General features: G+C 31.1%; 1 protein-coding gene across 1 annotated transcript in view; it reads right to left on the bottom strand.

The window, feature by feature from the left end:
- The window catches only part of LOC115383589 (von Willebrand factor D and EGF domain-containing protein), a 49,695-nt gene extending 41,002 nt beyond the window's left edge, over positions 1 to 8,693 (bottom strand). The window contains exons 1-2 of the mRNA XM_030085722.1: positions 8,597 to 8,693; positions 427 to 611 (exon numbers count right to left, since the gene is read on the bottom strand). Coding sequence (XP_029941582.1) covers positions 427 to 611; positions 8,597 to 8,669 — 258 coding nt within the window. The 5' untranslated portion in view covers positions 8,670 to 8,693. The remainder of the gene's footprint in view (positions 1 to 426; positions 612 to 8,596) is intronic.
- Between the last annotated feature and the right edge of the window lie 5,352 nt (positions 8,694 to 14,045).

Raw genomic sequence — 14,045 nt, 5'->3', positions numbered from 1 at the left:
TCTTAGATTAAGATGCTTTTACTTTGAAAAAAAAGTAAAAGAATCTTCAATTTCACTTGTTGTGTTGCAGATCTTTTTTTCCTTAAATTACAATACTTTTACATTTTTTTGAAACAATGTTCACTTATTGGCAGATTTTTTTTGAGGATCCTTTTACTTTTAAATCAATAAAAAAATCAAACAGTATAGCAAGTGGAGATTTGATACATTATTTTTTTTCTTACTTAAAATTAAATGTTTTATAATTTAAGGGGAAAAAAAATCTGCCAATAGAAAAATAAAAAATTATAGATAGTTTTATTATATAACTTTTAAGTGAATTTACCATAAATCAAGTAAAATGAGAGACTTTTTCACTCAAAACAAGTTTAAAAAAACTTGCGGCGATTTAGATTTTTTGCAGTGCATCTTGGTGTGCGGTTCTACCTCCACACAGGAAGTGGGCATCTGGGCGTTGCGGCCCCGGATCCTGAAGCGGTACCATCCCGGCTCCAGGCTCTGGTCGCAGATCAGGTCCTGGACGGCCGAGTCCTGGATGTGGGTGGAGTCAAAGGTCACGCTGCGGTTGGGGTCCTGGAGGGTCCGGTGGCCCCCGGGGGAACATTCTGGAGCTGGAGGGACACAATGAGAAACTTTTAGGAACCGCTCTGGTGGAGTCGATTTCAATTCAGTGATTCTGAGTTTTTATCCAAGTTTTCAATTCCTAATCGACTGTTGCTTGAGCACAGAGCCATTTTTTAAATAAAATAAAATAAAATAAAATAAATAAAAAAGAATAAGAAGAACACAGAAAATAATAATTGTTGTTTTGCTGTTTTTTTCATAGAAAAGAAATAAGAAAATCATGGAGCAGTTTTTTTGGAAAAATTAAAAAAATAATAATAAAAAATGGCGTTAAAAAAAAATCAGTTTTTAATTAAAAAAAAACTAGAAAAAGCAGAAAGATGAAAAAAATTCTCGAAGTTTTTTTTGATAACGTAAAAATTAAAAAAATTAAAACATACCTGTTTTTTTTATTGGATAAAACATTGAAAAAGAGAAAGAAAGATGGATCTGTTTAAAAAAAAGACAAAAGAAAAAAATCATAAAGCTGTTTTTTCATAAGGTAAATAAATTTGAAAAAGAAAAAAATCATGGCGTTTTTTTACATAAATAAAAAAATAAAAAAATTAAATAAATAAATCTGCTTTTTTTGATTGAATAGAAAATTGAAAAAAGAAACAAGAGAAAAAAATCAATGATGTGTTTTAAATAAAGAAAAAAGCAAAATAACCAATTTAAGGAAAAAAAAAAGAAAAACTTCAAAGAGCTGTTTTTTTAATTAAAAAACAGAAAATAAAATAGTCGGAGCTCTTTACACGACTCGACGTTCTGCGATTTGCCTCTCTGGGTTTCTACTGAAATTATTTTTTTCTTGACCAGCGTCCGGTTGTTCTTCGTCTTTTTTTGTTTCCAGTTTTCACTTGTTCTATCGGCAGCTTGTTTTACTGAAGTGAAGATACTTTTACTTTGAAATAAGTGAAAAAACAAAACCTACTGGCAGATATTCTAACTTATTTCAAAGTAAAAGTATCTTAATTTAAGAAAAAAAACATTGTCAATCGAAAAAGTGAAAACTGTCTTGATTCCAGAGAACTCCTCTTAAATGACGTCTTTTTATCTTCATGAAATATAATTTTTTAGTAGATTTATCTTAGTTTTCTCTCAAAACAAGTTTAAAAAAACTTGCTCAGATTTTTACTTTTTACAGTGTACATGAACATAAAACTCCCGTCCTCTGCTTTCTAGTTTTTTTTCTTCGATCTCTTCTCTTTTTTTTTATTTTCTTGGATCTCTTTAGTGATGCTGACCTTCATTCCACAGAGGAAAGAAAACAGATTTTCACAAAAATGTGCAGCTGAAATCCATCGAGGAAGAAACTGTAAAAAAAAACAAGCCAAACATCAATCTGACTGTTGTTCTTTGAAGATGAATGAAGACCTCACATCTGCCCTGTGTGTGTGTGTGTGTGTGTGTGTGTGTGTGTGTGTGTGTGTGTGTGTGTGTGTGTGTGTGTGTGTGTGTGTGTGTGTGTGTGTGTGTGTGTGTGTGTTTGGGGAAATACCAGCCAAACACCTGCAAACCTTAAAGGTGCAGCAGGCGCACACACACACACACACACACACACACATACACACACTTACTTCTGCCTCCACATATATCCAGTATCGGATATTAAGATACAATACTTCTACTTTGAAATAAGAAAAGAGACATCTTCCAATACAAAAAGTGAAATTTGAGATTTCTTGTGTACTTATTTCAAAGTAAAAGTAACTTAATTGAAGAAAAAAATCAACATATAGAACAAGTGAAAAATTATAGATTTTTTTTACTTATTTAAAAGTAAAATTTTCTTAATTTAAGAAAAATATCTACATATAGAACAAGTGAAAATTGAGATTTATTTTTGTACTTATTTCAAAGTAAAAGTTTCTTAATTAAAAAAAAATCTGCCAGTAGAACAAGTGAAAATTTTTCATTTTTTACGTATTTCAAAGTAAAAGTATTTTAATTTTTCTAAAAAACTGTGCCAGGAGAACAAGTGATTTTTTTATACTTATGTCCAAGTAAAAGTATCTTAATTTAAGAAAAAAAATCTACATATACAACAAGTGAAAATTATAGATTTATTTTTGTAATTATTTCAAAGTAAAAGTTTCTTAATGTAAAAACAAAAATCTGCCAGTAGAACGAGTGTAAAGCTTTCATTTTTTATACATATTTCAAAGTAAAAGTATTTTAATTTTTCTAAAAAAAATCTGCCAGGAGAACAAGTGATTTTTTATACTTATTTCAAAGTAAAAGTATCTTAATTTAAGAAAAAAAATCTGCCAATAGAACAAGTCAAAATTGAGATTTATTTCTGTACTTATTTCAAAGTAAAAGTTTCTTAATTGAAGAAAAAAAATCTACATATACAACAAGTGAAAATTACAGATTAATTTTTGTACTTATTTCAAAGTAAAAGTTTCTTAAATAAAAAAAAATCTGCCAGTAGAACAAGTGAAAAGTTTTCATTTTTTACGTATTTCAAAGTAAAAGTATTTTATTTTTTCTAAAAAAATCTGCGAGTAGAACAAGTGAAAAGTTTTCTTTCTTTTTTTATGTATTTCAAAGTAAAAGTATTTTAATTTTTCAAAAAAAATCTGCCAGGAGAACAGGTGATTTTTTATATTTATTTCAAAGTGAAAGTATCTTAATTTAAGAAGAAAAAAATCTGCCAAAAGAACAAGTGAAAATTGAGATTTGCTTTTGTACTTATTTCAAATTAAAAGTATCTTAATTTACGAAAAAAAATCAACATACAGAACAAATGAAAATTACAGATTTATTTTTGTACTTAATTCAAAGTAAAAATTTCTTAATTAAAAAAAAATCTGCCAGTAGAACAAGTGAAAAGCTTTCATTTTTTTTAACGTATTTTAAAGTAAAAATATTTAACTTTTTCTAAAAAAGTCTCCCAGTAGAACAAGTGAATTTTTTTTAACTTATTTCAAAGTAAAAGTATATTAATTTAAGAAAATAAAATCGACCAATAGAAGAAGTGTAAACTGTCTTGATTTCAGAGAACTTCTTTTAAATCAAGTCTTTTATTTTGGTGAAATATAATTTTTAAGTGAATTTATCTTAAATCAAATGACATTTTTTCACTCAGAACAAGTTTACAAGAGTTGCTCAGATTTAGATTTGAAGTGTGAAATCTACAAAACCTGTATAAATGTAGTTAAAATCTCAAAGTTGGCTAAAATATTGAAGTGTAGCATATTACACTGTAAAAATTCAAAAACTGATTTTCTTACACTGTACACTGTTTTTTTGCGTTTTCACTGAATATGTCTCATTTTGCTTGATTTAAGATAAATTCTCTTAAGTCAAGACAATTTTCGCTTTTATTGGAAGATTCTTTGTCTTTATTAAGATACTTTTACTTTGAAATAAAAAATGAAAATGTATAATTTTCACTTGTTCTATAGTTGATTTTATTTTCTGGAATTATGACAATTTTCTTTGAAACAAGTAAAAAAAAATTTATAAAATTTCACTTGTTCTATTGGCAGATTTTTTTTCTTAAATTCAGATACTTTTACTTTGAAATATGTAGAAAAAATTCTTCAATTTTCACTTGTTCTCTTGGCTGATTTTTCTTTTTTAAACTAAGATACTTTTACTTTGAAATAACTAAAAAATAAAATCTGCCAATACACCAAGTAAAACAAGTTTAAAAAAAATGTAGCTTTTTCAATTGTTCTATTGGCGGATTTTTGTTGTTAAATTAAGATGCTTTTATTTTGAAATGAATCATGAAAATCTTCAATTTTCACTTGTTCTAGCTGCAGATTTTTTTCCTTAAATTGAAATACTTTTAATTTGAAATAAGTTTAAAAATATCTACAGTTTTCACTTTTTGTAGTGGAAGATTTTTTTTATTTCTTAAATATGCTTTAAGTTTGAAATATGTTTACGAAATCTCCAATTTTCACTTATTATGTGGGAAGATATTTTTTTTCTCAAATTCAGATACTTTTACTTTGAAATAAGTAAGAAAATTAAAAAAAAATCACTTTTTGTATTTGTAGATTTTTTAAAATAAAAATTAAGATACTTTAATTTTGAAATAAGTAAAAAAATATACAATTTTGAGTTGTTCAATTGGCAGTTTTATTTTTAGCTTAAATTAAGATATTTTTACTTTGCAATTTAAAAAAATCTACCATTTTCACTTGTTTAGTGAAAAGATTTTTTTTTCTTAAATTAAGACACTTTTACTTTGAAATACATTTTCGTAAATTAAGATACTTTTACTTTGAAATACGTTCCCCAGTGAAACAACTGAAAATTGCCTGGATTTCAGAGAACTTTCTTGAAGTCGGTCTGTAGCTGTACACACGCCCATACACACACACACACACACACACACACACACACACACACACACACACACACACACACACACACACACACACATGCACGCACGCACACACACGCACACACCTGACAGAACAAACACCGTCAGGACAGTTGTTGTTTTTTATCTCCCAGCTCTAAAGGGAGGCCTTTGTTGTTGTTTATCTTCAGTGTTTACAGACCAGATGGTTTTGTTTACACTGCCGCCTCGTCTCCCGACACTCAAGGTCAAAGGTCGTCCAAACAGTCTGTCTTTAAGGAGGGGGGAGGGGGCTGAGGAGACCTGAGAGTCCTCCTGTTTCTGCAGCTTGATGAGTTTACAGAGCCTGGGAAAAGGGGGCGGGGTTTAATGGAAGGGGCGGGGCTTAGACGGGGAGGGGGCGGGGCTTATGAAGAGGCCTCTGGGGGAGGAGAATGTTATTCTTTAGGTACTGAGGAAGAAAGGGTGATTTTAAAGTGGAAGTGTGAATGAACACAGGTCGTGGGTTCGAATCCCAGATAGTTGTTGTCTATGCTGTAAAAAAAGTGTGGCTCAATTCCAAGATATCAACACTAAAATGAAGAAAATGAGTGTTAAAACTAGTGAAAAAGAGATCTGAACAGAAGAATTTTGAATCCAGAAATAAGTCTCTCTGTCTTAAATGTATCTGTCTTAAATGTATCTTAAATCAAGTGAGATGACACTTCGACTGAAAACAAGATGAATTAACTCAGTAAGATTTGAATTTTTGCATTTTTTGCAGTGTACTGGAAACAAACAGGCCACGAATCAGTAGTTTTTTTAGCTTAGCGGTTAGCATACACTGGAATTTCCCTTCATAAAGCAGGACACCTGCTTATTTAATGAACTGAAACTGTTGAAGGATAAAACGTGGATTTATGGCTGAAAAAATAAGACATTTGGAAGAAAATAAGTCTCAAAATAAAGTTTTTGGTGAAGAAATGTGAGAAATTGTTCAATAATTGTTGACTAAACACAAGAAAAACAACATACACTGTAAAAAGAATCACTTAAATACAAAATAAATAGACCTTAAATCAAGTGAGATGAGACATTTTGACTGAAAACAAGATGAATGAAGTTGGTAAGATTTAAAATTTCTGTAGTTTTTACAGTGTAATCCTGGCGAAGCAGCTCAGACGTCATTTTCTGAGTTCACCTACTTTAGGTTAACAATTTCTTAAAATACAATCCTGATTTTTTATTTGTGACAAAAAGTATAAATTCAGTGTAAATATATTGAAAAAAATATGAAAATGTAATAAAATAAATTAAAACTAATTTAAATTAAATTTGAATAAAATACATAGCGAAATTAAATACATTGAAAAGTGCAAAATTAATCAAATTGCCACAAAATAACAATTAAAAAAGAAAAATAAATACATTCAAAATTAGAAATTCAGTATGAATAAATTAAAAATTATAGAAATGTATTCAATTAAAATAAATTAAAATCAAATCAAATAAAATAGAAGTAAGTTAAATGAAGTTAAATTGAACTGAAATAAAATAAATAATAAAATTAAATACATTAAAAATTACAAAAATTAAGTAAAATTCAATAAATAATTAAAAAAGAAAATTAAACAAATTGATAATTATAGATTCAGCAGGAATAAATAAAAAATATAAAAATGTATTAAAATGACATAAACTAAAATATAATTAAATTAAATTAAATTGTAAAATTGAATATGTTAAAAAACAAAAATTAAGAGAAGTTCAATTAGTTAACGATTTTAAAAAAATCAAATAAATTCAAAATTAGAAATTCAATATTAATAAATAAGACATTTTTAAAAAAAATCATTGAAATGAAATAAAATATTTTTACACTGAATTAAATTGAGAAAAATACATAGTAAAATTAAATACATGAAAAAAAGTAAATTTCAATAAATTCCCATAATAAAAAATAAAATTAAATAATAAAATGAAATTAATTAAAAAATTATAAAATCAGTTTAAATTCAGATTTTTTTGCCGCCCACTCCTAGAACTGAATTGTTACTTTTGTTGCCAAATTCAAGAAAATATATAAAGTCTTTTGGGGCGACTGCTGCCTTAAAGGTCAAGTCAGGAAAATTCAAGGTCATGACCTTTCTCTTTCCTGTCATCAGGTTGTCAAAATGATGTCATCTGTGACCTCTGAACCCTGATAGTAACCCTCTAACCTTCACCCTCTCACCCTCCATACGTCAGATGACGTTCTTCTCTCTTCTTGACCTTTGACTCCAACTGGATCGATTAAAAGAATCCAATTTTTCCTCCTAAAATGTGATTATTTTCCTCCACTGTCTCCAATTTTTACCTATTTTTTTGAAATCATCTTTCATTATTTTTAAAACTTGAAATTGTAAAATAAATAAATAAATAAATAAATAAATAAATAAATAAATAAATAAATAAACTGAAAATTATAAAAAAAATATTAAAGTGAAATAAAATAAAATTAAATTAAATTAAATTAAGTCAAATACAATTTAAATTAAAGAAAAAATTGTAAAATTTATTACAGCAAAATTTACAAAAATTAAATAAAATTCAATAAAATCAAACAATTAAAGTAAGAAAATTACATAAATTCAAAATTATAAATTGCCCCTTTAACCCTGATAGTAACCCTCTAACCTTCACCCTCTCACCCTCTGACTCTAAAACTACATTTTCATACATAAGATGATGGAAAAAAAGAAAAACAAAAATAATACATTCACAACAGCTTTTCAAAATAAAAGCGGAAATATGGAATATATTAAGAAGTGTCTGATTTCCTGTAAGGAAAACGTCTGGATGTTTTTTGTTTGTTTTTAAAGTCTGATCTCACAGAATTTTTTTTAAAATTTCTGCAATAAAACTTAAAATTTTCCTTAAATTCTGAATTATGGGAGTCAATATTTTGCAGGAACTGGAGTTTTTTTTTTTCAAATTTTGCAGTTTTTTGAGACAATAATGCAAATTTATATGAGACTCCCGCTTAAATTGGTCAGATGATGTGATAATCAATGAAAAACGACATTGATTTTAGCTTCTACACTGTAAAAAATCCAAATCTGAACAAATTTTGGAAACTTTTGTGGAGTGAAAATGTTTCATTTTACTTGATTTAAGAGAAAATCTCTTTAATCTGGACAATTTTCATCCTGTCCAATTGGCAGTTTAATCTTAAATTAAGATACTTTTACTTTGAAATCAAACAAACTATTTTGCTTAAATATAATTTTTAAGTGAATTTATCTTAAATCAGAGACATTTTCACTCCAAACAAGTTAAAAAAAACTTGCTGAGATTTCTTTTTTTTTTTTTTGCAGTGCGGGAAGTCATTTCAAAATCAGATAGCTGCAAAAATCCACAATGAAACTGCTCCTTATTTTGATCTCTTGGGCATAAAGAAAGATGCTTTTACTTTGAAAATTTTCACTCAAAACAAGTTACAAAAAACTTGCTCAGATGTATTTTTTTACAGTGTAATTGTTCTAAAACAGATAGATGCACAAATCTACAATGAAGCAGTTTAGCCTTAACTTAAAATACTTTTACTTTGAAATTTTCACTCAAAGCAAGTTTAAAAAGAAAAAAAAATGTTCATATGTCTATTTTGTTTTTTACAGTGTACATATAGAGAAGTTTTATTTTGGTACTCACAGAGTTGCGGCAGCACCGGGACCAGCAGGACCAGCAGGACCAGAGCCAGAAGTCCAAACGCTCCGCTGGTCATGACTGCAGCTCCGTCAGACACCCGGAGCCATGAGGAAGACCGGGAGTCTGAGGGATCAGAGAGAGAGAGAGAGAGACAGAGAGACCACAAAGAGAGGAGGAGGAGGAGGAAGGAGGAGGGCGAGAAAGAAGAGGCTGTAAACTCTCTGGAGGAGGAGCCAGGCTCTGTTACTCTGGGGAAAACAAGCTTTTACACACTGCTTTCATTTGTGATTATATATACACTGTAAAAAATTCTCTTGCTTATTTCATTGACAGATTTTAATTTTCACTTATTTCAAAGTAAAAGTATCTTAGTGTAAGAAATGAAAAAATCTGCAAATAGAACACATGAAAATTGAAGATGTTTTTTTTCACTTATTTCAAAGTAAAAGTTATTTTAACTTAAGAAAAATGATCTGTCACTAGAACATGTGGAAAAGGAAGACTTTTTTTTACTTATTTCAAAGTAAAAGTCTCTTCTCTTAAGAAAAACTAATCTGCCAATGGAACACGTTGAAAATGAAGATGATTTTTTTTACTTATTTCAAAGTAAAAGTATCCTAATTTAAGAAAAATAATCTGCAAATAGAACACATGAAAAATGAGCTAATTTTTTTTACTTATTTCAAAATAAAAGTATCAGAAGAATTTTTTTCAATTATTTCAAATTAAAAGTAGCCTATCTTAAGAAAAAATATTCTGCCAAGAGAACATGTGGAAAATTAATACATTTTTTACTTGTTTCAAAGTAAAGGTATCTCTACTCAAGAAAAAAAAATCTGCAAATAGAACATGTGAAAATTGAAGATATTTTTTTTTTCACTTATTTCAAAGTAAAAGTATCTTAAGACAAAATAATCTGCCAATCGAGCACATGAAAAAGGGAGATTTTTTTATACTTACGTCAGAGTAAACGTATCTTAACTTAAGAAAAAAATCTGTAAATGGATAAAGTGAAAAATGAAGATTTTTTTCTTTTACTTATTTCAAAGTGAAAGTATCTTAATTTAAGAAAACAAAAATCCGCCAATGGAACAAATGAAAATTGTCTTGATTTCAGAGAACTTCTCTTAAATCAAGAGATTTTTCACTCAAAAAAAAACTTGAAAAAACTTTGTCGGAGTTTTGATTTTTTACAGTGTACGTGATTTGCTCACATATTTGAACCAACTTTGAGTATTTACTTACATTTATAACAATTTCATAGATTTTTCACAGCAAAATGAGACATTTTTAGTTAAAACAAGTTTTAAAAAACTTGTTCATATTAGAATTTTGTACAGTGCAGGTTCCCACAGGCAGGGGGGGCACCAGGCGACACGGCGACATACCTTTCCGCTACATCAAAGAGCCGCAGGTGTTCTGCTGCTCTACCTTCTCATTGAGGCTCCGGGTGTGTGTGTGTGTGTGTGTGTGTGTGTGTGTGTGTGTGTGTGTGTGTGTGTGTGTGTGTGTGTGTGTGTGTGTGTGTGTGTGTGTGTGTTCTTCCAGGTGGTTTCAGACCAGACCGGAGGGAAGCATTAGAGACTCACTGCTCCATCTAGTGGCGGCTGGTGGGAACACAGAACCACATCATTTAGGAATGCGTGAAGCCACTTGCACGATTCTGTGGCACGCATCGGCACGAATCGAGTCGCAAAACACTCGTGAAGGGGCGTGAAGTGTGTGGAGAGATTGGCACGCCCTGCCACGACAACATCGTGGCAAAAAGTCGTGCGAGTGTTAAACCTGGCTTAACTTTTCAAAAATGTTTTACTCTGTAAAAATTCTAAATCTTCTCAAGTTGTTCAAGTCCTCAAAGTCTTGTCTTGTGTTGGTCCTGTTCTTGGTCTCTGGTCTAAGACTGTAAAGACCTGAGACCAAGACTAAAGACCTGAGACTGAGACTGGAGAGACCTGAGACCAAGACTAAAGACCTGAGACTGAGACTTGCTCTCAGGTCTTTACAGTCTTGGTATCAGATCTTTAGTCTTGGTCTCAGGTCTCAGGTCTCAGGTCTCAGTCTCAGGTCTCAGGTCTTGGTCTCAGGTCTCAGTCTCAGGTCTCAGGTCTTGGTCTCAGTCTCAAGTTTCAGTCTCAGGTCTCAGGTCTCAATCTCAGGTCTTTCCAGTCTCAGGTCATTCTAGTCTTGGTCTCAGGTCTTTCCAGTCTTGGTCTCAGGTCTTTCCAGTCCCAGTCTCAGGTCTTGCTCTCAGGTCTCAGGTCTCAGGTCGCAGGTCTCAGTCTCAGGTCTTGGTCTCAGGTCTCAGTCTCAGGTCTCAGTCTCAGGTCTTGGTCTCAGGTCTTGGTCTCAGGTCTTTAGTCTCAGGTCTCAGTCTCAGGTCTCAGGTCTCAATCTCAGGTCTCAGTTTCAGGTCTCAGTCTCAGGTCTCAGGTCTTGGTCTCAGGTCTCAGTCTCAGGTCTCAGTCTCAGTCTCAGTCTCAGTCTCAGTCTCAGTCTCAGTCTCAGTCTCAGGTCTCAGTCTCAGTCTCAGGTCTCAGGTCTCAGTCTCAGGTCTCAGTCTCAGGTCTCAGGTCTCAGTCTCAGGTCTCAGTCTCAGGTCTTGGTCTCCGGTCTCCGGTCTCAGGTCTCAGGTCTCAGTCTCAGGTCTTGGTCTCAGGTCTGAGGTCTCAGGTCTCAGGTGTTTAGTCTTGGTCTCCTCGTGGTGTTTTCCTGCAGCAGATCAAAGAGTCTCTCCTTCTTCCTCACCTGCTCTAAACCACATCCTCCCCCCTCCCCGCTCCTCCTCCTGCTGCTCTTCCCTCCTCCTCCCCCCTCTGAAATCACCCCCTCCGCCTCCTGTTTGATGTTAGCGCCTTGAGAAAGAGGGGGGAGGGTGTAGAGCTGGAGGAAGAGTCGCAGCAGCAGCAGAAAGAGAAGGGAAGGGGAGGAGGAAGACTAGAAGGAAGAGCCGCAGCAGCAGCAGGAGGAGGAGGAGGAGGGAGGGTGTACAGCAGGAGGAAGAGCAGGAGTCAGTCTGCTCCTCCTGAGCTCTTCCAGATGTTCCTCGTCCTCCGTGAGAAAATTCAAACATCTGGAGGGCAGACTGATCCAGAGGGTTTCAGGAAAGCCTGAACATGGAGCCTGGCTCTCCCAGAGGTCACACAGGTCAGAGGTCAGAGGTCACAGAGGTGGAGGATCAGATCCAACACATTATCCAGAAACTGAGAAAACTGAGAACTCCAACAGTTCACAGCTTTTCTACAGATATGTTGCTGAGAATGGAAACTTCTCATCTATTGATCTTCTTTATGGATACTTTTTATGAAATATTGGAACTTTATTGATACTTTTTAAGTATTGTTTATATTTATTGATACTGTTTATCTATCATTGGAAGTTTATTGATACTTTTTAAGTATTGTTTATACTTTATTGATTCCTTTTTTAATTTACTGGAACTTTATTAATAATTTTTAGCTGGTATCAGTGCTTTATTGATACTTTTTGATATTATTGAACAATTATTGTTGCTATATTGTTGATTTTTAACCTTTTGTGGAACTTTATTGATATTTTAGATCTATTACTCGATTTGTATTGATACCTTTTAACCATTATTTCTTACTTTATGGATACTTTTAAAGTAATTACTGGAACTTTACTGTTTTTCTTTTAAATATATATTCCTGTTCCTTTATTTGGTGAATGTTTCTCATCTTTATGGTGACTTAATGTAATTTTATTATTTTCTTTACTGTGATTCTTGTTTTCTTTCTTTCTGTGATCAATCAGTCTTTTTTTCCCCTCTTCAGTATTTTTATTTATTCAAAGAAGCGCTCTGCTGCCCTCTAGTGTATCAGTCATCAATCACAGCCTCTTGAAAAGTTCCCTCGTCTCCTACAAATTTTGTCCGATTTGAACCATTGATATATGAAAACGTGCAGCTTTTTAAAGGACATTCCTGCTATGTTCTAACTTTTGGATTTCTTCTAAACTTTGTAAAATATTCCAAATTTTGTGCAACTTTTGTGCCCCATGTAAACAGACGAAGAAATTTTCCAAATTTATAACTCTTCAACTCCTTCAAATCTTAGCCGATTGTAACCGTTCAGTTGTTAAAATGTTCAGCTTTTTCAACCTTTCTTCAATTCTCTTCAACTTTTTTCAGTTTTGTTAGTGTTCTTAAGGTTTTGAAAACTTTTTCTACCTTTTCCAACTTTTTTCTGCTTATTTGAATTTTTCCAGGTTTTTTCAACTTTTTAAACCTTGTTTAACTTTTTTAGATAATGTTTTTATTTTTCAAACTTTTTGGAAATTTTTTAAAAGCTTTTTTCAACTTTTCAACTTTTAATTTTTTCAGCTTTTTTGACAACTTTTTCAGTTTTTCAAAACCTTTTCAAAAGTTTTTTTTTCAAGTTTTTCCAACAATTTAAATGTTTCTGAACTTTTTTTACGATTTTCAGATTTTTCTAACTTTTCTACTTTTTTCAACTTTACCAAACTTTTTCAAAGGTTTTTTCGGGGGTTTTTTTTTTTGCAATTTTTAAACCTATTTTTTTAACTTTTTCAGATTTTTTTTTTTACTTTTTTTTTTTTTTAAGTTTTTTTAGTTTCTTCAACTTTTTCAAAAGTTTTTTTCAGGTTTTTCAATTTTTCAACCTTTTCGAAACTCTTTTAGTGTTTTTAAAAAAGTTTTTTTCAGATTTTTCAAAATTTTCAAATTTTTTCAACTTTACCAAAACTTTTTCAAAGGTTTTTTTGTTTTTGTTTTTTTTTTTTTGCAATTTTTAAACCTTTTTTTTTTTTTTTTACTTTTGTCAGATTTTTTTTTAAAAACTTTTTTCAGATTTTTCAAAACCTTTTCAAAAGTTTTTTTCGGGTTTTTCCAACCGTTTCAATGTTTTTGAACTTTTAACTTTTTTTTTTTTTACTATTTTCAGATTTTTTAAACTTTTCTACTTTTTTCAACTTTTCAAAACTTTTTCAAAGGTTTTTTTGGGGTTTTTTTCCAATTTTTTAGCCTTTTTTTTTTTTACTTTTTTCAGATTTTTTAAAAAAAAAAAATTTTTTTTCAGATTTTCAAACTTTTCCAAGTTTTGTTTTAGTTTCTTCAACTTTTTCAAAAGTTTTTGCAGGTTATTTTTCAATTTTTCAACCTTTTTAAAAACTTTTTTTCAGATTTTTCCAATTTTTCCAATTTTTCAAATTTTTTTCAATTTTTTAAAACTTTTTCAAAAGATTTTTCCGGCTTTTCAATTTTTCAACCTTTTTTAAAGGTGCATTAAGGAGTTTGCACCTTTTATGCAAAACAGCGCCCCCTGCAGGCCTTGGGCGTAATGCAGCTTAGTGAAAAACTCGTGCCTGTGGCTCGCGTGCACGGAAGAGGGGAACTCCTTCCTCGCTGTTTTAGTAGCGCTCGAGTAAAATTTAAGTTTCTTTTACCTGGTGGAGTCTGTGCTGGAGTTGTGGCAGT

Source organism: Salarias fasciatus (genome assembly GCF_902148845.1).
Source record: "Salarias fasciatus chromosome 23 unlocalized genomic scaffold, fSalaFa1.1 super_scaffold_20, whole genome shotgun sequence".
Taxonomy (NCBI): Eukaryota; Metazoa; Chordata; class Actinopteri; order Blenniiformes; family Blenniidae; genus Salarias; species Salarias fasciatus.
Note: the sequence above shows the minus strand (reverse complement) of the source record. Positions and strands in the feature narration are given on the sequence as shown.